The sequence below is a fragment of the Cyphomyrmex costatus genome, unplaced genomic scaffold, assembly GCF_001594065.2.
Source record: "Cyphomyrmex costatus isolate MS0001 unplaced genomic scaffold, Ccosl1.0 scaffold520, whole genome shotgun sequence".
Taxonomy (NCBI): domain Eukaryota; kingdom Metazoa; phylum Arthropoda; class Insecta; order Hymenoptera; family Formicidae; genus Cyphomyrmex; species Cyphomyrmex costatus.
Window position 1 is genome coordinate 37,142 of NW_017279439.1, and position 27,413 is coordinate 64,554.

The following is a 27,413-nucleotide window of genomic DNA, read 5'->3' on the forward strand; positions in this document are numbered from 1 at the left end:
AAAAGTAACGAAAAGTTATTTTTCAAGTAACGGTAACTGTAACGAGTTACTTTTAAAAAGCGATAACTGTAACTGTAACTAGTTACATTTTTTACTCGGTAACGAGTAACTGTAACTAGTTACTTTTAAAAAGTAACTTTCCATTCCCTGTAAATATCAAATGTTTCTGACATTAAAAAAAAGACGGGCTCTCCCTCAGTCATATCCGACCATCGTATTAAATTTGATCACAATTTTAAGTGGAATGATGTTGAGATTTTGGACATTGAATCATACAACAAGAGATTAGTGTCTGAAATGTTTCACATTAAAAAACAAAAACAGGGCTTTAATAAACAGAATGAGACCGAATCGTTACCAGAAAATTACTCACAAATTATACATTCTCTTTCTCCTTCTTAAAGATTTCCTCTCGTTACATCTTATGTTTCTCCCATTCTCTTTACCAAATCCTTTTACCCTCTCTTGAGAATTGCTTCCCCTCTCCTTTACCATTTTTCACCTAGAATATCTAACATTTTGACTCTGAACATTGTAGAGTCATGTATTCAAAATTATACTTCTCTCATCGCATTGTCTCTATAAAATAAAACAACTTAATAATTGTTTGGACCGACATATTTTCAGGTAATCTACTTAAAAGTCGCTTATTATATAATTTTTATATCTCAGTTACTTTTAACACATTTTTACATTACACGTTTATTTTTTAACAGAAACTATGATTACGCGGTATAAGATTACCTTACCATATTATTACACCACTTCATTGTTTGCGGACGATAACATTAATAGCGTTAATTAGATGTCTTTTGCGTTTGAGAAAATGTTTTTATTGTTAAAAATTGTATTAATTTATTACTTTGTTTTTACCGTTACTTATTTTTCGAACATAGAAAATGACCCGATAGGGGTCGAAATGTTTGTTGTTGTCTTTTGGTCTTTGTCTTTTACATTAAATATATTTTAAATTAATGACATTCAATGTTTTATTATTTTTTAATTAAATGAAAACAATTTTTTTACTTAACTGTTGATGACACTTGGCTCGTAGCCCTCTTCTTTCTTATATATTATTATGTATCTACTTTATGTAAGATCTATCTATTTTCTCATGCAGTTTCTTGTTTCCATTTTTTGCGCTTTGTAACAATAACATTGTTGCTCTTTTTTCTGGTAGATGAGCAGCAGATTTACTGTCTCATTATTTTGTGCATTCGTACAATGTTATTTTTACAATATTATTTTCTCATTAAATCTCTGTAATTATTCAGTTATTATTGATGCACAAATCAATTATGTTTTCATATAGTAATAATTAAAACAAAGTGAAGGACAATGAGAGTCAATTCGTAAGTAAACAAAAAAGCGATTATAACATTAAAATTATAATATGAATTTTTAAAGAAAAAGAAAAAGAATACAATGAAATACTTGACCGCTTTAGACACAATTAAAAATTAGAATATCAGTCAATATATAATAATATAAAAAATCGCTCGATGTAAAATGTCGTAACAAGTTTCGACTCTTGGTTTGAGTCCTCTTCAGACGTTCAACAAAAATTCCTTATTCCAATATTAAGACAACACACTTCTCACTGACTCCTCGATTTCTTTCTTCGTTACACAACATTGGCAATACAAGATGGCAAAATCGTATATTGAAACAATGTATCTGTAACTTGGCATGAGAACAAAATGAAAAGATGTGAAAATAATAAAATTCAAAAAAAAATTGTCTAACTCACCAGCGAAAACGATTTGTCAGTTTACAATATAAATAAAATAAAATAAAAAAAAAAGTCATAGAGTAAAATAAACATAAAAGTAATATAAAACATTTTCACAAAATTTATTGTATAAAATATGTAAAATAAAACGAATGCAAGGATTAAGTGTACTGAAACGTTTAACTATCTTGCAAATACTGTGATATAACAACAAACCTAAGCAGTGTGTCGATTATCGGTAACAAAAGATCAAACCTTATTTACAATGGGAATATATGAATCGTGAAGACCTTCAGTGTCTGTATGTAAATTAAGACTATTTTTCTGCTTTTTAATGTTTAGCATCTCAGAAATTATTCGCTTTCTATAATTAGGTTCTTCATCTAAAATTTTAACATCTTCCCATTGAAAGTCATATGATCATATTGCAATCTGTGATCCGTAATAACCGAACGGTATTATGTCTAATATGGCTACGGTGTTCATTAATTCTGTTTTCATATAGTTACATTCCGTTTCATACATGATATGCATAATTCAAGAGACACGATAGTATCTCGCGCCAAGTGAACGCTCAGTGCCTCGCAGTTTATACGCGAATCGACGAGTTGTGAACAATCGAGAGTATTGGATTTCAATAATGGTTGAACCGATCAAATTCTATGTATGCTCAATCAATAACCACCGCTCATGTTGTGTAATAAAAGTTTTTTTTTGCCAAGTTTTTTCTTCATGTATTTTTTAGAATAGAATGGAATTGAAAATACGTATATAGGTATACAGTTAGAAGATTATACACATATAATAGATATATCATTATAGGCATAAAGACGTTAGCATTTGGATTTCAGTTTCAAAAAAATAATTACTTTGTTAGTTTGAAAAGTAGGTTTGGAGTTATTATATTATTTTGAAATAATTATTATTTTGATGGTTATTTGGAAAGTAGGTTTGGAATAGGTTTGGAAAAATTATTATTAATTTGATAGTTTAATGTTTCAATAATAATATATTTTCTGTTTATAATTGGTGCAATTAAAAGATTTCATGTATTTTTTGAAAAAAATTATTTGGTAGTCATAGTTTGGAATGGAAAGTCCTTTTTTTCTTCAAGGAGCACACCTACAAACACGTACTCTATACTTGAAGCCTTTTTTATCTTTTTGTAAAAGTGGTAAATAAAATAGATTATTATTATTGTACGAAGAGAGAATATTACTAATTGTAAGCCGACTCCCGGCCGAAGTAATATTTTTCGCAATATAAATTTATTGTTTACAGATTTTTAATGTCATTCATAGATTTTAATATGTCATTCAACATTATTAAGATCCAAGATGTTATGTTGTTTATTGTGAGTTAAAATTGTTAAATATTATTTATCCTTATTGACCTTATTTAACATTCGATGAATAAAAATTAATGCATCATATGTGATACGATCGAGATACACTAAAGGTAGATTCCACTTAACGCTCGCAAATCGTTTGTCTTTGTTTAACATTTGATAAACAACAAGGATGGAATGATTTCACAAGCGTTGTTAGTGTTAAATAATACGCATTGTACGTCGACAACAGTCGGCCATCAAGATTGTTGAGGAATATGATTGCGTTTTATTTTTAACACTCACAACACTCGTGGAATCATTTTATCCTTGTTGTTTAACAAATATTAAACAGGGACAAACGATGCTCGTGAGTTTTGCAAGTGATAAGTGAAACAAAACCGAAATTGATATTGAGTTGCGATAAAAATATTTAGAAACTTTTAGGACCGGTTTTAGGCTGTAAGCATGACGGTAATAGTACGGGAGGCCAACCGGGGATTTTGGGATTTACTCGAGCGCGTCAGAATAACATAAAGGGGGAAAGTTTGCACCCTAAAGCGGGGTACCCCCACCAAATATGAAACCTCTATATAGAGCCGGGGGTCCAGGGATTAGTAAATAAAAAAAATCGATCGTTCGAAAACTCGAGCGCGTCAGATTAAGGTATGGTGTGTTAATTACATGTAGAAAAGCGTACATTTCAAAAATCTGACGCGCTCGAGATGCGCTCTGGAAATTTTTTTTTTTTCCCCTTTTTTTGACCCCTTCCTACAGCTAACCCCACCACGTAAACCGTCAGATTAATATTTATCCGTTATGGAACGAAAGGTTGGACGAAACGAAAGGTAGGATACTGTATAAACTCTGGAAAGAGAGAGAGAGAAGGTACTCAGAAATAGGGATCAAAAGAAAGGTGTAGAAGGTGAGGCAAAAGAAATTTCAGACTGAATAATTGAGGTATTAGTAGGCGTGTACGGGTTTAAGAGTGTGGATGTACGTGAAAGTAATGTATAGATAAAGAGCGGGAATTGTGAGGTGAGACACTTAGTATTTAGTCACTTAGATATTAAGATAGATAGGCGGCATGAATTGTGATTTAAGCGCAAATTGTGATAGTATATGGCTGTGTATAGAGTATGCTTCAGAGGAGCGTGCGAAGTAAACATAGAAGGTATGGAAGAATGTGTGCAATAGGTATTTATGTAAACCAAGTCCCCTTCTTGGCTATGTATGCTGAAGTGAATAAATTTCTATTCTATTCTATATTTATCCGTTATCAGAAAAACATGGGTCGCTTACACTATTAATATCTGACACGCTTCGAGTATTGCATTGTCACTGTTTTCTTTGAAAACCTGTACACGCTCCCCCACCACTGAAACTGCATACATCATATAACCTTTTTTTCTTTTTAGCATCTAATCTTCACAATCCAATAGGTCCCCACGATGCTCGAATAAATCCACATTTAGCCTCTCGGCCTCCCATACTATAAGCGTTATATCGGAGCGCCTTGAAGCGGAGGCGCTTTAAAACATAATGCCAAAAACATTACATGTTTAAATATTGAAATATTGAAAATTTGTTTAAAAAAATGAATTGATATTTTGTATGAATTATATGTTCGTTTATTATTATATATTATACAATATGAATGTGAGGAAATAAGAGGAAGAAAAGGGGGCGTTTTTTTCAAATCTTCGGTAGAGCGTCAAACATGTTGAAATCTGCTCTGTAGATACTTGCAATTAATTATAATTCTTAGTTGTTTGTATAGTTACGTAATTATTAATTGTTACAAAACAGATATATGTTATGGACATTATAATATTTATGTGAACTGTATAATAAGAGAAACTTCAGAAATGGTATCCTTGGATTTAGATGTCTATTTTTTTTCTTGATAACTTTACAAGTCAGATAAAAAATTCTGTATTTGGTGATTTTTTCACAGTTTTCGAGTTTTTAAGTTTTGAAAATCGACCGTGTTTTGGGCAGCGTAAATTAGTCGTTCCATTAATTAATATGTTTCGCAAGCAGTCCTACGATTGACTGAAAAGCCATCCTTCGACTTCTAACGCAAGCACCTAATTATTTGAGCCAATCGTATTAACAATCGATTTTTAAAATTTAAAATCTTGAAAGCCTATATGGAAAAATCGCCGAACACAGAATTTCGTTTCTGACCTGTAGAGGTACCAAAAAATTGGCATAAATCCAATTTCCGGTGTTCCCCTTGTAAATCAAATTGGTAATTTCGTAAATATTACTTTAGTCCTTAAAATGGTTTCTATTTTATATATATATATATATATATATAGACTTAAGTATAAGCTCCAAAGATAAACTCGAAATAAATGATACATATTACCAATAAGAACTGACACTAGTTATTTATGTGTAATAAACTGCATATATTATCATTCCTTCTTTTATTTTGTAGTGAATAAAAATCGAACATTGGATTCGCGTTCGACTGGGTTCCCTTATGAAACGGTATATCAAAGACAATTCGTGCGCGATGTAGTGTAGATGTACAAAAATAGTTCGACGAATCGCGTGAGAATTGCATACAAATTGTCTTTAATGTATTGCTTCATGAGGGAACCCAGTCGAACGCAAATCGAATGTTCGATTTTCATTCGCTTTGACATAAATTTTCTGAACACAACCAACGAATGTTCGCATTCGCTGTTCGTTTGCTAGATGTATACGCGGCTTTATACACTGAAGAAGACCCAATATCCAATACCAAAAGTTGTAATTTCTATAATTCTATATATATTTATATAATAATATATTTAGTTTTATCATACATAAATATAACTAATGTTAGTTTTCATTGGCATTACACATTTTGTTCATCTTTTGTGACTTTATCTTGGGAGCCTTTAATTAAGCCTTATATTTGGTTTCTATTTATTTTTCATTATATTGTTAGTTCATTTTTATTTAATGATATATACATATATTTTGTTAATATAAATAAAAAATTTCTTATAAAAAATTTAAAAAGGGCCTACAAATGTATTTATCACAAGTGATTTATTAAAATGTACATAAATATATTACTATGGCTTTTTAAATTTTTTATAGTAAGTATTTATATTAACAAAGGTATTTTTGTTAAGTTAAATATAAAATTGTAAAAAACATTAATGATTTTAATGGTATTTTACTACAGATTACAGGAAAATGGCAGATCGTTTAGATATAGTAATATTTGGCGCCACTGGATATACTGGAAAATATGTAGTGAAAAATGCAACTCATATGTGTAAGGATGGGAAAATAAAGTTTGGTATTGCTGGTCGTAGGAAAGAAGCTTTAGACGCAGTTGTAAAGGAATTTGTTTTAGGTACTGGTACATTTAAAATTTAGATCTAATTATTCCAATTATAATAGTAAACTATTTTATTTATTATATTAATAAATATTATATTACCTATATGTATCTTACCAGATAATGTGCCTATTATTCTGGCTGACGTAAAAGATGAGGAATCTCTCAAGAAAATGACAGAGCAAGCAAAAGTACTTATCAATTGTTGCGGTCCATACAGATTTTATGGAGAACAAGTTGTTAAAGCATGCATTGCTACTCGCACTCATTATGTTGATGTCACTGCTGAAGAACAGGTAGCAACGTTTACATAACAATGATCAATTGATGTTTTCTAATATCTTCAATATTTTACAGTTTATGATTGAAATGCAATTAAAATATAACGAAGCAGCAAAAGAAGCTGGCGTTTACATAGTAACCGCTTGTGGCATGGACTGTATTCCTAGTGATTTGGGAGTCATTTTTACTCAACAGAAATTTGAAGGAGAAATCAATGCTATTGAAGTATACATGGGCGTGTGGTTAAGCTCTACTGATACGAAAGGTCCAGTGTGTAATTATGGAACTTGGGAATCTTTTGTATACATTCTTGCTCATGCAAAAGAATTACCGGAATTACGCAGAAAATTATATCCTACCAAGTTGCCTGAATTCACACCAAAATTAAAATCAAGGTACACATACATTTCTAGATGTCTTGTGTATATACATACATAAATCCAGAGTTGGAAAGCTTTACTTCTATCGTTACTTATCTCTTATTTTTTGTAATAAATATGATTAAAACTGAAAAAGTCGACTTCTTTCGACTTTAGCGTTTAGTTATAAAAAAATTGCAATGTCATTAACAAATAGTTTATTATAAAAATTAATAAAATTATTATAAAAAGTACCTTCCCAACTGAAATGAAAAAATCGCTTCCCAACTCAGCATACACCATATTTTGGCAAATAAGTCAAATATAAGTAAATTTTCTTTTGCGTATTAAGTATTTAGAAAATATTCAATACTTAATTATTGCAATATTGATAAAAAAAAGGAATCAGTGTGTGTGCGTATGCGTGCGTGCGTGTGCGTGCGTGCGTGTGTGTGGTGTGTGTGTGTGTGTGTGTGTGCGTATGTAAATATAAAATATATTAACGACAAACAGCATTAATAATTCCATTTATTGTAGATGTATAGTACATCGAAGCAATGTTTCTGAAGGATGGTCCACACCATTTCCGAGTGCCGATCGTTCAGTAATTTGTCGTACACAACGATTTTTATATGACAAGTACAAACAAAGGCCTGCGCAAGTTAAATTTTATGCTACATTGAAGTAAATATGATATCAACAGAAATTAATATTGATTAATACTTTTTGTTAAATTCTGTACATTTATTATTAGGTCTTTCCTCGAATTCCTGATGATGGCGATTGGCAGTATACTTTTCTTATTTTTGTCTCGCTTCGCATGCGGTCGTAATTTACTTCTAAAAGTATGTATGCAAGTACTTGCGCGATTGTTAAAATCATTTAGAATATTTAGATAATACAAGATAATTAAATATTTACAGCATCCTGCTCTATTTTCGTTCGGTTACGCAAGTCACAAAAGCCCGAATCCAGAAATACACAAATCGACACATCTTGCTGTTACGTTCAAAGCTAGTGGATGGACTGAAAGATTGGCTAAACCTACTGATAAACATACAGATCCACCTAATAAGAAAGTAATCACAAGATTCTCTTGTGATTCTCCTGGATATGAGTTTACTGGCGTTGCAGTCATGTTATCGGCAATAATAATTCTTAACGAAATTGACAAAATACCTGACAAGTTAGTAAATTCATTACTTATCAATATAAATACCTAACAAATTAGTAAATTATTTACTTAATATAAATCTTATGTCTACTGTAGTCATTTTTTGGAGATTTAAATATTATTCATTTATAGTAGATATGTGTTCCACATAATATACTACCAGTACTGAAAATCTATAATGCATGCAACGTGAGCTATAGATGTTCAGTACTAACGATAAGTTTTAGAACATAGCTAGTATAATTAATGACAATTAATAATTATGACAATTGAAAGACAATTATAATTACGTGTTGAATTTTGGTTTTTTATGTTTACGTATTAATATTTTTACAGCGGAGGAGTACTTACTCCCGGTGCTGCGTTCGGTAGAACATCTCTGATCGAGCAACTGATAAAACATAATTATAAATTCGAGGTGATATCGTCTACTTAGAGAAACAGAAATAAGAAAATTCTTTTATTATAATATTTTAACACATTTTACAATTACTAAGATTTTGACATTAACATTTGTTGTAATTTCGAGAGTAAACTTTAAAATACAATTATATCACAATATTTCAAGGAAGGTATTTATAAAATATATATATATATGTATATATGTGTGTGTGTGTATGTATAATAAATAATCTTTATATTAAACTTTAGTAACTATAATATTTATATATATATATATATAAATATTATAGTTACTAAAGTTTAATAAAGATTACTTATTACACATTAATTGTTATATATTAAAAAAATAGGAGAATGTTTTAAAATTTATATAAAACATACTACATACTATACAATGTTTATTAAATTGTATATTATTTATGAACTTTTAATATATATGATGTAATTTAATATAAATTAATATTTATACTCTTGTAACAAACTTAATATGATTTTTTATTTTTGATATTATCATAATAAATCATCTATATTTTCGTAATATAAGAAATAATTATTCAACACAGCATTAATTATATATCTTATAATTTACAGATTCTCTATTTTTTCCATATTTAAACTTTTTGAAAAAGTTATTAATTCAAAATAACATTCAAATAACATGTTCAATTTTCTTCTCATTTTTGGAATATTATAATCTATTACATATTTTGTATATTTTTAGTTATTCCTCTGAATTTACGTATATATTTATATATCTGTTGTCCCTGATATTACATTTATGACACAATATTTTTAATTTATACAATACTTTATTTGTCTATTTACTAGTTGAATAAGCAATCTTATTTTTACCAATAAAGAAATCTCAGAAACGTCAAAAGAAACTACTGAAACCAGAAATATTGGAAAAGCGAAACAGCAATGAGTATAATAAGAAAGAAATAAGAATATATTTCAACACAGAAACGATACACCAGCGTTATGTGACGCAATGTGCACATTTTTTTTCTATGTAATTCTCCTTTGCTGTACGCATTATTCACGAGAAAGGCAAGCTAAATTACAATTTTATAAAATCTTAGAATCGTTTAGTCAACGCGTCTACGTCATTCTGAGAGAGATTCCGTTTGCGTAAAATCCCTCCGCAATGGAAAATGACTCGACTTTTGCCGATCGTCGACGACGATCGCATAGATTAGGTGTACAACACGTTGCTCGTTGCGATCACTGTCGCACGAGGTATATAATTTATTCGATTTTTCTCGTTTCTGCGGAAGGCCATGTTCCTTGCAAAAAAAAAGAAGGAACTAACGTGATTACAAAATGTGTCGCTATAACCACTCTACCGCAAAACGTAGTTTCATGATTCTTCCTTTTTTCTTTGATCAGAAACCGAACTAAAAACCTACGAACTGGGAACACGACTTCCGAGGACGAGAGCATGGAATATTTAATTTACATGCAAGATGTTTTTTATTTTTCAGATTTAATTGTAACGCTATTCTCTACTCGTCGCGAGTGCATTTAAGAAGAGAAATCGAATAGAAATCGGCTTGTAGGACAGGACTCTTAATTCATTGCATTATATGGAATCGTTTAATATTTTCTAAAGATATGTGTTTAATAATTCGAGAAGAGATGGAAATTGTCAAATTAGAATAACGAATATCTCTGAAATTTGAGAAATAGAAGAGTAGAGATATTCGTACATTTGTAATATTTACAGATTACATTATAGAACGATACGTTAATAATAATCATCATTAGGAACTGATACATATATTATAATTTAACAATTCATCGACCGTAAATAAAAATTTTTTTCTTATAAAAGTATTTTATATAATATCATTAATGATAAATATCAATTCCAAATAATATCATTAATCAAATTTTAAATATCATTTGTGCAAGTGATAGGATTTTTATGTTACGCATATTTTCAGCAACTAAATGCATCGATAACTAATTTTTAATTAGTGATCTGGGTGAGCTTTTTTATTGTTAAACAAGTACAAAATGTCTTTTAGAGCGATCAAGGAAACTCAATCCGAAAGCATGAATGTGTATTATACGAGTATGTATACTCCTTAAGAATTTTTCCATTGGTGATTTTCTGTCATGTGTCATAATTTTATGAGACAAAAATGGAGGTTCTTTTGTGCATTCGATGACGTGGAAAAAGGATAAAATGACAAATATAGCGCTGGTATGAAATTTTATCATTAAAATTTGTATAAAAATTTATATTAAAGAATTTTCAATTTGGATATTGACATATGTATACCTTTATAATGTATTTTTTTCGTTTATTTTTTCTATAAATATTCGATTTCGTGTAAAAATTTTAAATTTACTAGGAAGGATTTGCTAACTTCCTTCCAATTACTCATTTCTACAAACAATGTCCATGTAGGAAGCGTGTCGGCAAGAATCGAGTTCTTCCGCTATGAATTCTCTTATACTAAATGGCAAAAAGACAGGCATGCATGAGCAAAAAGTATCGAGGCCAACTTGGTAATGGGCGTTTTCACTATCGAGGGTAAGACCAATCCTATAGTCAATATTATTCGACCTTGTATCTAGCTAGGTATGATTGTAAAGCCTATAGTTATGTGTAGAAATCAAGTATATTAATCTTCCTTCTTGCATGTATATCAGATTTTCTATATTTACTATACGCTGTACTTACTGCATAGAGACGTAATACAAGATGTTTCACGGAAATGTTAATTTCAGCAACAAATTGTTTTTTTTTTTCTGTAACACTCGATATATATAAGAATAACTATATCAACAAATTTGAAATATTAAAATTCTTAACGCGGCGACAACAGAATTTGAAGTTTGTTTTAGACATCCTATTAACATAAAGTTATAGATAGAATTATAAATACATATATCTTTCTGACGCGCAAATTATAGATTGTCTAAAGTAGGCTTGGTATATCATACTTCGTGAGATTATACAAAGCTGTCTCAAAAGACATAAGAAATAGAAACTGAAGTAGCTCCGTATCAGTAAATAATGATTATAATAAGTCGCTTACATAATGTGTGCTAACAAAAGAATAAAATAATATTATCTCGGATTTATAATTTCTTGTAAGTTTGTCTCGATATTTCTTTATTCGTAATTCAAACTGCTATAATATTCATACAACATTAAGGTATAAACAGAAAATGGGGCTATTTTGACTATTTTTTCTTAAGGAAGATATAACGCCATGGATATTTAAAGCTCGAAACAATCTATAGGTGTGAGTTACTTCAAAGGTGCGGATTAATGTTTTACGCTTTTTGCAAGGGTTGAAAATATGATATCGAGGAACGAGCGAAGAATAAACTTGCCTCTTTCTCTGCAAGGAAATGCGGTAATGCATAAGAACCGGTTGTTTGATGTCGGGATTCACCGTGACGTAGGTACTTTCCGACTCGGTGTTAGCTCTCGCAAAACCCATTTACCCTATTCCTGCTTCTTTTATTTCTTTCTTTGATGCACAGGACACTTCTCGGTGCTGTCACGTGCGTGCATCCGTGCGTGCGTGCGTGCGTGCGTGCATGCGTGCATGCTTACGTCACGTAGATAAAACGGCGCGGCGACTTCTTGCATCATATCTGATTACATTTTGGTTTAATAAATAGCATTTTAATTTAAAAAATTGCGATTCTCTTATTTTTAGTGTAACGCTGGCAAACGTTATATAAGCGCGGTTAATATAACTTACGGAATATTTTATATTTTTTTGTCAATTTTATATTCTACATATATCTACATTACTATGTATCTTGCGTATTAAATTTTGAAAAACGAAATCATTATACTAAACGCGTTAGACATTTCTTACTTTTTTTTTTATTTCTTTATTTCTTACTTATATTTTGTGCATATCTTTTATGCTATAAATTATTAATTGAATCTTAATTGCAGGAATCTAATATCTTAGAATAGAATAAAATTTTATCTTTTTATACATAAACGTTCATGTCAAGATAAATTATAATTAATAAGTACAAGTAGAAAAACTGTTCTGCCTGTGTATACATTTTATGCATGTAGAGTTATTTAAAGATTTAATTACTGATAGAATTAATATCATTTCGGTGACGAACGAAGGAAAGAATGACAACTTAATGTTTTAATGATGGCTGCGTGACATGTCTTTATAGGAAACAACCAAGTGGGAATCCCAGATTCAGTTCCCTAAGGATTTTTCTGATTACACCTTAAGCTGACGTGAAGAAAGTCGGGATTTCCCTATCGACGAAACGAGATAGTCTATCACTAGGCTTTTCTATGTTCTAGGATTTACAGATTTACAAAAAGTCCCTTTTCCTTTTTCCAATTTGTATCACTTGATCGACTAATTCTTTGGCAAACTTAATCATAAAAAATTATCAAGCAGTTATCTAATTAATGAATTAGCTCACAGTGTTATCAAGTTTTATTAAATTTTTATATTAAAATTTTTAAGACCTTAATCTAATTTTGTAATAATATTATATAATAAAATCCACGTTTTTTTTGGCAGGATGGATGAAAGAGACGGATAAATCAATACAAAATACAAAGAAAAAGGAGAAAATCCAAGAGAATAAAGGACACGATTCTATTTAATTCCCCTGATGCACTCAAATCTCAAGGACCAGGCGATTCTGAGTCCTGCGAAGTCATTTCCGCATTGTCGATCATCAATGCGAGCGATATGCATTGAGGAAAAAACTAAATACTAAGAGACTTGATAACGTTTTAAGCCAAAAATCTCTCAATGCGATTTTTAATATTATTTCGATAACTTGATATCTGTCAATATTCTGATGACTCGCTGTAATGTCTGGATACACCAACTTGCATTTCCAAATCGGAGGAAGCAAAAAATTGTCCTCTCTCCCATCATTTCTGACGCGAGGTAGGCTCGTGGCTCTTTGTTATATAGTAGGAGGGAAAGAAAGAGAGAGAGAGAGAGAGAAGCAGGGGCCGCGCGCATATATACGAAAGGACTCGTGGGTGACGTTCGCTCACCACACCACCGTCGCTCGGTCCACGCTCGGTTGAGCTCACAGCTCGCATCAGTCGCGCTCCGCCCGTCTTGAGAATCGTCTGCGTCGCGACTCCTCCACGCGTCCGTCGCTTGTTGCACGCGGTGCCGGCTTCTCTCCTCCTAGCCGTGATTTCCCTCTGTTCTGCTTTGCACGTGCCGTCCTCGCGTGTGTCACGCGCGGCCCTCGCCGGCGTGCAGCCTTCGAGATCGTCGTCAGGACGAACACAGCTTCTTTTGCCGCGAGACAGCAAGCCGCGTTAGAAGTAAGTTCGATCAGCCGATCGGATGCAGAAGAGTTTCGAGAAGCTTTGCTTGTTTATTTCGTGTAAAAAATGTTTCAATCCCTTTTATGGTGTAAAATTCAATTCGATTATTTCGGAAAGATTTGCAAGCGACACTGATTGTTCTTCGTGCGCGTGATGCGGAGTTATAAGTTCTTGATACGGCAAATGTTAAATGTCAAGCGGTAACTGCGAGTGATGTTTAGTGAAGAGAGACACTTTAAAGTGATATCTAATGTCTGTTACATTTTGTTGGATGAAGAGGGAGTTTAGTTGAAATACATAATAACGATGACACAAGATTTTTTTCGCGCGTTTTAGAAAATTTCCGATTGTTTTAATATTGCATTAATGGAACTATTGTCATTATTGCTTAAACATAAAAATGATTATCATATAATTAATAAATAGATTAATGAGATAATGGTGTAAGAGATAACATTGTTTTATGTTGCTTAATATTGAAATATCAATTAATAATAGAAATTCAATAGGCTACGAATCTAAGCTAGGATTTAAGATGCTCTTTAATATAAATAAAATGTAAAATACAAAATTTATAAATATTTTTACCCTTATCGAGTCATCACTTTAAACAACATTTAAAGTACGGTTACATATAAGAACTAGATTCTTTTATACATAAAGTTAAAAATAAAACGTTCTCTCTAAAAGTGAATCAGTGTATTATCACTGACTTCAGTGCTATACTTATAACTGATGTAGTCATTAGTGAATATTTACTGTTTTTTCAGTAATAATATACTAATTCACTTGTAGTGGTTATGATTTCAAGGTTATGAATCATCATTTCTCAAAATGAATCAGTATATTATTACTGAAAAACAGTAAATATTCGCTGATATTACAGTTATAAGTATAGCACTGAAGTCAGTGAATACACTGATTTACTTTTAGAGAGTTTAATAGAATCTCTCTCTCCTAATTAGAATTTGCAAGAGCAAGTAATTTTTTTCAAAAAAAGAAATTCCTCTTGTTATCCTGTGATTTTTTAAAATCTATGTGTCACTTCTAGTACTATTTTTTCATATCCATTTTCAAAAGCGGATAGACGGTAATTAAAGAAGCTTTTTAAAATAACAAGAGGTACTCTCATTGCGTTTATGGTATTGGAGAATTAAAGATTAAAAATATATCTATCTTTTTGTCTATCATTTTTAAATATCTATCTTTAATTTTCTTCGAAAAAGCATCTACACTTTTAAATGCATCGCATCTAATACCCGTATCACACTAGCGATTGGAGATTGCGTTTGTGTTTGCGTTTTCGCCTGCGATTTTGTCTTTCGACCAATCAGAAAAGAGATGTTGGCGATTGCGATTAGCGATTCCCGTTTAGATATCTATCTATTTTTCATAATCGTAGATGCAAACGCAACCAATCACAAAACGATTTTGTAATCATGTATCAGTTCATGTATCGAAACGCGAAAATAGAAAACAATCTCATGAAAAAATGTGAAATATATAAAATATAAATAGGAATTAATGATGTTTGCAAGTATAAAGATAATAGTAAATTTCTTTTTTATATAGTTTTTCTTCCACATGCGTTGCAGAAAATATCTAATGAAATGTAATCGCTGATCATCGCTAGTGTGATTGAAAAACATCTAAACGCAGCCTCCAATCGTTAGTGTGATACACAGACTTCAACACTCTGAAATTCTGATCTTCAATTAATTTTATGAATTCGTTTCTAGACAACACAGTACGACTATCCCGAACCGCTCGACACATTCCGGAATTCTCCAAACCTCCTGAATTGGAACAAGTGTCAAAAATCGAACGATCGACGCCGAAAGATTGTCAATCATGAACGGAGTATCTAGCAAGTGCGCGAAGCTAAAAATGTACGATGGCGAAGATGACAACTCGATAATGATCAAGAAACCTTTACCATTGAGGGCGGTTTCGTGGAGTGACACCATCGAAGAAACCGATTTAGACGTTCCCGGAACACCTAGAACACCACGGACTTCCACGACAAAAGGTACTGCAGCTCGAAACATCTTAAGATTTTTATATTGTTTATCTTAACTAAGATAACGTAAAACGTTGCTCGTAGTTGCAAAGAATTATATGAGCTGTTTTTTCAAAGGTAGTAGAAGTCTCTAATTAAAAAAATTAATTGCCAGTTTTAATTAAACATAGATCTATGTTTAACTAAAACTGGTATTAACTCATTTTTTTTAAATTAGACTTTCACCATTTTAAAAAAAGCCGGCTCATATTTTGTCTCATTAATCCTTTTCGAAACGTTAATTGCGTCCTCACGTAATTGCTGAATTTTTTTGAGTTTAGCGCATCTTTCTTAAAAATTAGGAAGGTATTTGTGTGTAATAGAAGAGTTATTATAATTATTAATGTAAATATACCAGTTAGTGGACAGAATTCAATTTGTTGAACAAAGGGGTACAGAAATATTTAAATTTAAATATTAAGCTTTTAATAATATGTATGACTCAAAATAAATTTGTTGTTTATAAAAATGTAATAACACATTTATTTAAAATTGTACATATTATCAAAAGCTCCATATTTGAAATTTTTTATCACTTTGTCCAACAATAGGTTCATGTTCACTATATAATATACGATATATAATACTTATTTTATATAAGTATATCGTATCACAGTCATGCATCGTAAGTTAGCTCTTGTTTTTCGAGGCGATTGGTAAGTGTACAAACAATCTCTACGTAATTCTTGCTCGTATCTCGTCATAACGCGTCAGACTTAAATATGAAACTCCATTGATATTCACACACTTACAAATAATTCTACGATACAAACTATTGGCTTGTAATATTTCACTCAAATTTTCAAAAAATAAATTGGCACAAAAATGATGTAAATAATTTTTTTTCCAGATAGTTTGAATTGTACTGATATTCAGAGTTTATTATCTTATAAAATATTTTCATTAAAGAAACGACGTTATTTCGAAGTCCAAAGAGAAACAATTAAATAGTCTCAGATTTAAAACAAAATTGAACAAATTCTTTTTTTTTTTTTAGATGTTTTTTTGTGTTAGCCATTGTACCTATATTTTTATTTCATGAATATAAAAAATTACCTATAATATTTAAATTTTATTATATTTATAACATAAATTATTACATATTTAATATTAATTGTGGAAAATTATTGTATTTAATGTGCGAAAAGATTCTATAAGATATAAAGTCGGAGAGATACGAGGAATGTTTCGTATCTATAGGAGAAAATTCGTAATATCTTTCGATATCAGCAAAATTTTGGTGAACGGTCATCGGAACGACAGTTCCCATGTTAATTATCATGGTGATCTTGAGCTGATAAACAAGTATGGGCACGCTGTGCGTTGGGGTACAGTTATAGTGATCTGCAACGTATAACTGTAACTTACAAAAATGATACGTGGTAGAGTGATATAAAAAAAATTCCACAGAAAAAATAGTGATAAATCGGTAAAATTCCATGACAATGATAAAAGTGATCGCGATTTCGTATGAATCATTTCTTAAATATAGGAATAATTCGATAATTGTGTTACATTTTTTTCTGCAAGTCTGAACGGCTTTAAGCGGAAAGACGATTTTAGATAATTGTGTCTTAATAAATCGATTCAATTTACGAGAAATTATCGTACTGTAGAGATATTTTTAGCTGTGAAAGGAAGAATACGTCTCCATCTTCACGATAATTAAAACACTATTTCTCGCTTACGAACTGACTTTTGAAATAATGAATATTATTTCGGAATTATGAATATTTTATTACATTAATACACAACGAAAGTAATTATTAGTCGTAACATAATTATCGCCACTACTGCGTATCGAATGTGAAAATAAATACGTTTTTTTTTTGCCGCTGTCTTTTACTTTCTGCAAATATTGAATAATTTTCCACTGGAAGTTGGCGGAGTTCGATGATAGAATTGATATTCTTTGGATGTCACATTGAACGAATTTTCCACGCCTCTAATGACCGCTTTGTCGTCGGCATTGGATTCAATTATGTGACACGGTTCATTAGGAAGAGACGGGCTAACTGAGTTTCCAACGTGAACACGTGCTTCTCTCAGCATCGTCGTCGTCGTCGACTTAGAGAAGTCGATCGCTCGCGAGTCCATGAATAATATTGCACGGGAAACCTTGAATCTGTTTTGCCGAGCACTTTCTACTTACGCACCGTTTACGCACACGAAATGGAAACGCGTACTATTTTAATCACGCCACTTTGTTCTCGCACGACGGAACAATTTTCTTAAGCGGTTTGTGGAAGAAGAACGATCGTTGGATGCTTGCGCGAAATTCTTATTGCTCCCCTTCGTAATTCAGTCTTCAATTAATTTGTCGCAGAATTAACTTCGCAGGCTACTGTAAAAATCGATCGAATCGCGGTCATTGAATCGCGGTGACTAATAAAATATCAAGTTACGCAAAAGAGCCAACCGATGCGAGCTGCTCGTGCCGCATCTGTTGAATTTCTGCGAAATTTACTCTATGAAAATTTGACAGTGAAAATTTCAGGTTCAAGAAAAATTTCGCAGTAATTATGGAAAACAAAGAACTCACTGTAGACAGAATTAAAATACACTTTTGTCGAACTTGATTCGTCATCCGCACGTGACAGATTATTTTATACGAATTTAACCGAGAAACAGATTTTGCGTAACATCCACTTGAAATTTCTTCAGAGTATATGTTGTGGAATTTATAAACAAAATGTGACGATAGATCGACGAAAGCGAGAATTCGCCATTTCGTAACTATTTACATGAATGAAATATAATACCTCGTTTAAATAATTATGAAATAAGAGATTTATGTTTTGTTGTTGGTCTGCTGTCAGATTAAGTCCAGAGATTCTCTGCCGATAAAACAAGAGTTTAATGCGGATACGGTGGATGCTCGATCAGTTAAAATATGTGATCGAATTTATTGGCATGTTAATATTTTGTTTTACTGAGAAGAAATCTTATCTGTACATAATATGTGTAACATTCATTCGCTGTGCGACCGTAGTTTATTCCATTTATATGCGAATTGCGCGCGATACGTTTTAAGGGTCGTGACACGTGATAACAAAGATGTGATATATTCGTTTTAGCGTTATCGTCTACTGAAAATCCTTGACGATTGTTGGCGGGAAAATGCGATCAGCGTCACCACGAGTGTTCCGGCTTTCATTCTCTGAACTCTAATTGGTAATGATGCGTTTCGTTTGCATTGCAGGTCACGAAAAATGTATGTTTCATCACGATATGGAGTTGGACCACCGACCACCCACGCGAGAATCGATGATACCGGAAATGTCTCGAAGTTACAAGCTGCTCCTGAGTTCGTTGGGCGAAGATCCGGAACGACAGGGACTTCTGAAAACGCCGGAACGCGCTGCGAAGGCCATGCTTTTCTTCACGAAAGGATACGATCAGAGTCTCGATGGTAAGTTATTGTTGTTTTTAAATATACATTCATATATTATTAGAATATCTCTTGAGAGCTCTCTTCCTTTGATGCTTTTATACGTATTTTATTTGTCTGGTGACAGGACACCGTCAATATTTATCAATAATCAATTTAATTTTATTGAGATAATTTCGAATGTTACTTTACTTATTTGTTAAAAAATTTTTTAAAAACTATAAAAATGAAAAATCTTCAAAGCTAATCGTAGTAGTTCTTGCAAAATACGTTCAGTTAAAAAAAAAAATAAAAATAAAAATTGTCAGTACGTGTTTACTACAGAATTATTTAAACTGCTCTCCTTTCGAATTGGTATTGGAAATGTTGCAAAACTAATATGCTTGCGGATGTATGAGCGTAGAAAAAAAAAGAGAAAATAGTGCAGCCTTGATTTGACGGTCGGCTAACACAAGGTTACACTCGATCCGTGTAGTATGAATTTTACAAGCGGTAATTACATGTGATTGCGATCCATCGTTTATTGCTTAACGGCAACGGTTGCCGATCGCCCGATGATTGCCGTTTCTATAAAAGCTGGCTTCCTATCGTTATGATAAGGAATGTTACAATATGTTGTTTTACGGTCGGCGAGAGATTATCGAAAGAGCATTCATTTCCTGAAAAAGTGCCCTTAACTTTGGCTCATTAGTCAAGAAATGTTATCACAGATTGACTAATTTAAGACTTTCGATATAGATATATTAGGACATTAATAGTATATTACTATTAATAGTAGCCGTAATTTTGTTAAAATTTAAATTTAAAAAAGCTTAAAGTCTATTTTTAAAAGGCCACTATATTTGAGTTTCTGAGAGTTTAGTAATTTGTACACTAAGAAAAAATTTATTAAATTGTAATACATATTTCTTTGAATTATTTATTTACGGTAGATAAATATTTAGATAGATAAAAAAATGATAATTGAATTAAACTAATGATTCTTGTATCTAATAAATATGTTTACATTTATTTTGCTAAGACTATATATTCAAAGACATTAGTAAATCTTTTTCACAGTGTAGAAAACTATAAATGGGATAAAACGAAATTTTTTGTTACTTTGAGGGCTTGTCACGTGCTTAAAGAAAATATGTGACTTTCTAACATAAAAGCTCACAACTTCCTTTACCAAATTATTTTTTTAAATTGTTCCAAAGATTTTTTGCTACTGAATTATTACGGATTAAATAAAAGAAGCTTTTTGACTTTAATTACTTATAACTCCGTTAAAAATCATCGTAATGCAATTAAAAAATAGATTCTTAAAGCTAAAGTTTTGCTTTATCGAATAATATAAGAACTGTCAATTTTTTTTTTAAAACGTATAGACATTTCGTATTAATAATAATACGAAAAATGGACATTTCATATTTAATAATCTAATATGATTTTCTTAAGTAGAAGTAGGTTGACGAGAATATTTGGATGCAAAGATAGGAGACAATAGTTTAATAACAAGACTAGAACTACATTTGACGTGAATATGTTACACTTGTCTGGGGGGAGAGGACATATGCTATTTAAAGAATACTAAGAATGTATAGTACATTTTTAAATGTACGTTGAAATGTAATATATGTGCTGTCATTATATTACATCAAAAAAAATTTCTTTTAAATTGAAATTTTTAGCAATATGTATGTATCCATGTTATCATTAAATATTTACTTTTTCAAGCAATTTTGAGTAATCATTAAAAGAGAAAGAAGGGATAGGAGGGAAGGATGGGGAGGGAGTAGGGGAAGAGAGAGAGAGAGAGAGAGAGAGAGAGAGAGAGAGAGAGAGAGAGAGAGAGAGTGGGTGGCAGTTTCTCATTAATTGAAAATGGAAAAAAATCCAGAACCTATTTCGCAACCTATTAACTTCCGCGGTGGATGTACGACGTGGAGTAATTACGTCGAAGTCAAGGGTACAATTTGCGAGGGTAATAAAGTAGTTAACTGGGAAATCGTCGCGTGATTTAACCAGATTTCTTTTATTACGAATGACATAGCGTAAAGTTATAGAGGTGCGCCTGTATTCAATAAAAGTACCACACTTTCCACTTTTTCTTTCTTTCAACTTGCTCTTTATCGCGAGCAGAATGAAGAAGCGGAGGAGGGAAAAAGAATGGGACGTTGAAGGGGAAAGAGGGTGGAACTTAAGAGCGACTCGTAGAAAAGAGAGCGTAAAGCTCTTGGGATAAATGGGCTTCTCAGGGACGCACGAGGCACAACTTGAAAAGAAAATCCTCCTTCATCTCCTCCTTCTTCTTCATCTGCGTCACGTACATTCAATATAAATGTCACGGTGCTCGAACAATTACGTGGTTTACGGAGATTCGGAGAAAAGTTTGCGTATATCATCAAATTGACACGGAGAACAAATTCTTTTCCTTATTTGACGATTTCGTTCTCGTGATGTGTGTATCTAAATGCGTATCTAAAGGAATTCAGCAGGATATGCTAAATAGCATTTCATCGTGTATATAACGGCTTTTAAAAAATATTTAGGTGCGCATTTACTCTTAATTAACAGTATAATAAAAATTCTTGAACAAGAGAGAGAGAGAGAGAGAGACAGAGATTTAATTTGTATACTTTAATGAATTAAAAACGAGAAATTTTTCTTTTGTATCATATGTTTTCTCATTAATTCGAGTTGCATTTATTTCAATAATCTAAGAGTTATTTCTCCTTTTTTTTAATTTTATTATAACTTTGCGTTTTGTTTTTCTGAATCTCTCGCGATAATTAAGTATCGTTTTAACGATCCTGCCTGAAATTAGAAGCGCTTATAAGTGATAGATGGGAGACTTTAATTCACTTTAGTTTAGTTTGAACAGCGGAGATACCCTCAAGATAAGCTCTTACGGTTAACGTCGATATACGGATGCAGCCCGGTGAATCTAAAACGAGGCACTTTCGCTCGACCACCCTTACTGACTCATTTCTTTGCGAGAACAATTCCACTTGTGGCTTTTATCTCGCCTACTGCTTGCTCGCCCAAATTGCTTTAACAAGTCATTTATATTTATATATGTACACATATATATTTTATAAAAGATATATTATAATATATTTTTTGGTCGAGAAATTCCATGAGGTTTCTGACGTGACAGAATTTTTAAAATGCCATACGCGTTGCAGTCTATAGAAGTTAATCGAATTGGTCTTGTCGATCACGTTTAAGCTATCGGGTCATAAAATCGAACTCCACAGTTCCACAGGGAGAGCATCCCCTCCGCGGGGATACAAGAGGAAAGGAAATTGCTTCACTTTCACGTATAACGAAAATCATTGAGCCATATCCCTTAACTGTGTATTTCCCGAGAAATAAATATTGTATGAGATTCATTCGTACACTTCGCTAGGAATATATGATAAACATATTTCTGTCACGTTTGTGTTGATAACTATTTTATGATTATACGTCGAATTCGAGAAATTTAGTTAGAAATTTTGATATTTATACCCAGTCTTTTCTGTTATCGTTTGAAAAATTCAAGCACGATCAGTCGTGGGCGAATCCGTTTCATTCATCATTGTCGGTCATCGCGAGAGTGTTTCTTGTTAAGGTTGCCGTGGAAACGGTCGGAGAGCACCAGTAGCACCACCATTATCTAGCTACAGACATATACCGACTATCCATGCGTACGTATACACTACCACTAGAATTCATGGTGCAGTAAGTAGGTCAATATCGAATAAATCACAGCCAGGATAATCCGCCCACTAGAATGAAAGGACATCTTTCGTAAAATAATGCTCTCAGCTGTTCTCATATATCACTAAGTTAAAAGGGATTACACGTTTTCAAAGATCTTGATCAAATAGATCACATCATACGTGAAATATAATTTCAATTACTTCATGGAACTCATTAGGAATTCTGCATTTTGATGAACGCTACGGCTAAGTTTGATGAAAAAATTCTGTTACAGATATAATTAATGACGCGATATTCGATGAGGATCACGACGAGATGGTAGTAGTAAAAGATATCGAGATGTTCTCCATGTGCGAACACCATTTGGTACCATTTTACGGCAAGGTGTCGATCGGTTACCTTCCTTGCAAGAAGGTATTAGGCCTCAGCAAACTCGCCAGGTAATTAAATTAAATGTTAATTAAAGATCTTGTCAGGTTTGCCGAGTTTTTCGAGTCGCGAGCGATTAACTTCACATTCAGTGTAGATTATTTACGATTTAAGATCAGAATTAATCTCTTCCACTTGGACACACGACTTAATTGCAATTCTGTCATCACGTGTATACTCTGTTCCTTCATGCGTAGATATTATAATAATTCAACCGTTAAACATTGAAAGTGTTAATCTCTTAAGTTAAAGTGTCAACATCAAATTTAGACTTAGATTGAAAAGCCTTTATTTAATTATTAAAATGTGTCGTTCTTTACCTTCTATGTTTAGAATATATATCTTCCATTTTAATTTATATGTTTGCATAATGCAAAATTTTTTCTTTTTTCGAAGCATAACATTGCGCGATAGATTGCGAGCGTGTAAATTAGAAAGGAAGAAACTTTGTTTCTTTATTCAGCGGAATCCGCGATATTTACGATCGGTAATTTCGTCGAGTTGTACTAGTCAACTAGTCCTGGCCTTGATCAGTGACATATTAAGGCGAAAAGAAAGAATATGACGAGACTGGTCTCCCTAAGACCACACTTTCACGCGCATAACGGCCCGGGGTCTCCGTTTACTCGTTAAACGCCCGCTTAAAAGCGAAGTAAACGGTCAATAATGGAAACAGGACCGATGGCATTCCGATGCGCTGTTCGAATGACAGTTCACTCCAAAACCGTTAACTTTTTTTCCTTAGCTCTTATAAGCATCCTTTTCGATAATGGATTTGGGAAGAAATAATATTTGCATGCACTCAGCCTCGATTTTAAATGGCGAATTTCACGATAGTTTCTAAGAATGATTTTGAGAAGAGAATTGCCTGTCCGCAGAATCGTGGAGATCTTCAGCAGACGACTCCAGCTGCAGGAACGACTCACGAAGCAAATTGCGATAGCGGTCACTAAGGCTGTGCAGCCTGCAGGAGTAGCCGTCGTGATTGAAGGAGTGTACGTATAAAATTCTATAGTATATCACAAAATTTTAATCGTTTCAATTACGAATGACGAAGCGGTCTTCTCGTGTTTGAAAGAAATGAAATCACTTAAAAACAAAACTACGTAGTGAATAATTTACAAAAAAAAAAACAATAAACAGATCGCGGACGGGGAAATAATTAAAATTATTATGAAATAATAAAATTACACACAGTACAACTGCCAAAACGTCGCAATGTACATCGTAATATCAGGTTGCATGGTAGTGTCTTGGGTCAATCACTTACTGATTATAGATTGACTCTCGAGACTGTGCTATCTGTATACAGGATGATTTTTAATTACATGCTGATAGTTCGGACGGTATTGCGATGTCGAGTCAGTTCGCCAGTTAAGACCGCTTTCCTTTCAATCAGCAACTCGCGGAATAGTTTTCGCAGGTGGAACGATCGCGAAGGAACACGACCTTGTATCGCCGCGCGAACGTTGTGTATAATTAAAGCATTCACGTAACGATCCGGTTGTTTGTTACATGGCGTATGCATTAGCACGACCAATAAATCTCGAGCGGGGGTGCACGCGAGTGTCACCTCAACGATCGCAGCCGGGGTTATTAATCGTCTCGTATGATTAATATGGAAAACACGAGCACACCCAACGCAATCGTGAATAATTCAGGAAGATCACGCCACGTATTTCCTCAATTTACAGTTGCGTTTTCCGAAGTATTATAGCGATAATCGAAGTATATCTTTTAACATACAGACTTCACGCAAATAGCTCGTAATGCTATTGCCAAGATTTACCTTCGCTCCCGGTATATCAGGACTAGGTATTTTTGCCATCTTGAGTAATGCTATTATCGGTATTATTTTCGCGTGCACCGGAACTATTTTTACCAACCACCGCGTGCGAATAATTCATAATACTGTCTTGCTGCCATCGAACCGCCCGATTTATCCCGCGAGAGTGATAAACTGATAATTAATAACTCCTAACGCGGTGCTATTCTCGCGAGGACCCCGACGCTATTCTCGTCGTTCTGAGCAAATAATTTATAGACGCGACCGACGCGACTTTTCCACTCGACTTATCGCACCGCGAGAATAAACCAATTTATTCGTATATGAAAATGATAAACTGATAAACACAAATCGGAGCTATTATGAATCACTACACGAGCGATACGCGGTCGTCGTGTTGCGACATCAGGGCAAACGCGTGTTTCCCCAAGCCGGAGAACCCGAGTCGCCATACGATACGCATTAGATAATCAAATCCTCCCGCTCGTGATAAGATCTCTCGACGCGACAAAGCAACAAGTCGAATCTGAAGATATCTGTAATATAAGCTCTAAAGGTATGATGCTTTTTTTTATTTTTTATTTTTTTTTTTTTTGATCTCCTTATCGCGATTTTATTAATTATATACACGACACGCACACACCCACTGTGGGAGAAGGAAAAAAATCTTTTACATATGTTGCAGGCATATGTGCATGGTGATGCGGGGTGTGCAGAAGATCAACAGCAAGACAGTGACCTCGACGATGCTGGGCGTGTTCCGGGACGACCCGAAGACCCGCGAGGAGTTTCTGAACCTGGTGCACAACAAGTAAACGGTCGAGTCGCGTCGCGGTGTCATTATCGTCGGCCACCGTGGGACCATTAGATTTCAACACCCCGACTGCTCTCCGACATCCGACCGCTACCTCGTTGCGAAGCCCTCGTCTCGGGATCGTTGTCGTCGCCGCCACCGCAAAAGTTATCCCACCTGCTTACATTCCATTTGTTCCTTGAAAAACAAAATCACACGCATGTGTTGTATGCCGACCTCGACGACGGTTCACATGCTTCCGTATCGTAAATGCGATAGAGAAAGTTCAAGGGCGAACGCTTTCTGGGACCAAGATAGCGCGATAGCGGATGGTGGAGACGATGCTCGACGCGCGCGTCGATGCTCCCGCGCTGATAAGGAATGCGCTCAAACTGCTGATCGAGTGACACTGACAATAGCGACTACTACTGACGCGCCGTGGTCATTCACGAAGACGTTCCGCACGTCTTTCGGAATGACTACGACGCGGATGGCTCGCGAGCGATTTATCGCGTCGCGATGGAGACGGCGAGCGACGTGCATTTCGGCGCAAAGGGACGGCGAAAAAAAAAAATAGCGGTTTAATTCGAAGACGAATTATTCAATGCGATAACACGTCTGGGAACAGGAAATTGCTGCTGGATCAGTGACAATCCTGTCGTAGAGTTCACGTTCGCTGCACCTTTGACCGAGCGAGTTCGTCGCTTACGAACGAGCTTTTTAGGAAATTTTTCAACGAAAGCTCCCCCGTCGATCGCAAGCTTATACGATAGTCGACGCGCTTCTCGTGACAATAAATTGTACGTCCCGTAGATTAGTGAATTCTTTTGAAGAGACCGCGCTCGAATCTTCGTCTATTTGCGTCGATTGTGTGTGCTTTCGGGATTCAGTTTTCTGTCATGCGTTTCGCGATATTCGGCATTTCTCGCAGCTGCGAAACTCGACAGCCACGAGTTTCGCAATGCGGCCGATCTACGTCGCGTGCGTGATCGCCTACTTTTGTTCGCCATTTAACATTCGTTAATAAGCGCATTTTATGATTATAACAGATATATATTTTTATATTTGAAATATCGCTAAAAATTAGAATTCCTTTTCCGCAGCTTTTTATTTCTATAAAATTAAATTGATTTATGCCTCAAGTTGAAAGTCATTTGAAGTTAATTGAAAATGAATACTTTTTTTTTGGAACTCTGAAACATAATTGATCAAAAAAAGAACTTCTTAATTAATTAAAATTCCAAAAACATTGTAATAGTTTCATTTAGAAGAACTTGTTTTAAATGCGCTTACTATCGAATGCTACATATCATTCTTCTCCAATGAGTGATCTTA

At 33.4% G+C, this 27,413-nt stretch overlaps 1 protein-coding gene across 1 annotated transcript; it reads left to right on the top strand.

The window, feature by feature from the left end:
* Window positions 1-6,257: 6,257 nt before the first annotated feature.
* On the top strand, window positions 6,258-26,700 carry LOC108778823 (GTP cyclohydrolase punch). The gene is made up of 12 exons (XM_018546116.1): window positions 6,258-6,420; window positions 6,526-6,701; window positions 6,763-7,082; window positions 7,584-7,730; window positions 7,801-7,891; window positions 7,970-8,232; window positions 8,557-8,655; window positions 15,742-15,959; window positions 19,192-19,401; window positions 23,345-23,510; window positions 24,378-24,494; window positions 25,971-26,700. The coding sequence occupies exons 1-12, from the start codon at window positions 6,258-6,260 to the stop codon at window positions 26,098-26,100; spliced, it is 2,100 nt and encodes a 699-aa protein (XP_018401618.1). The 3' UTR covers window positions 26,101-26,700.
* Window positions 26,701-27,413: the final 713 nt, after the last annotated feature.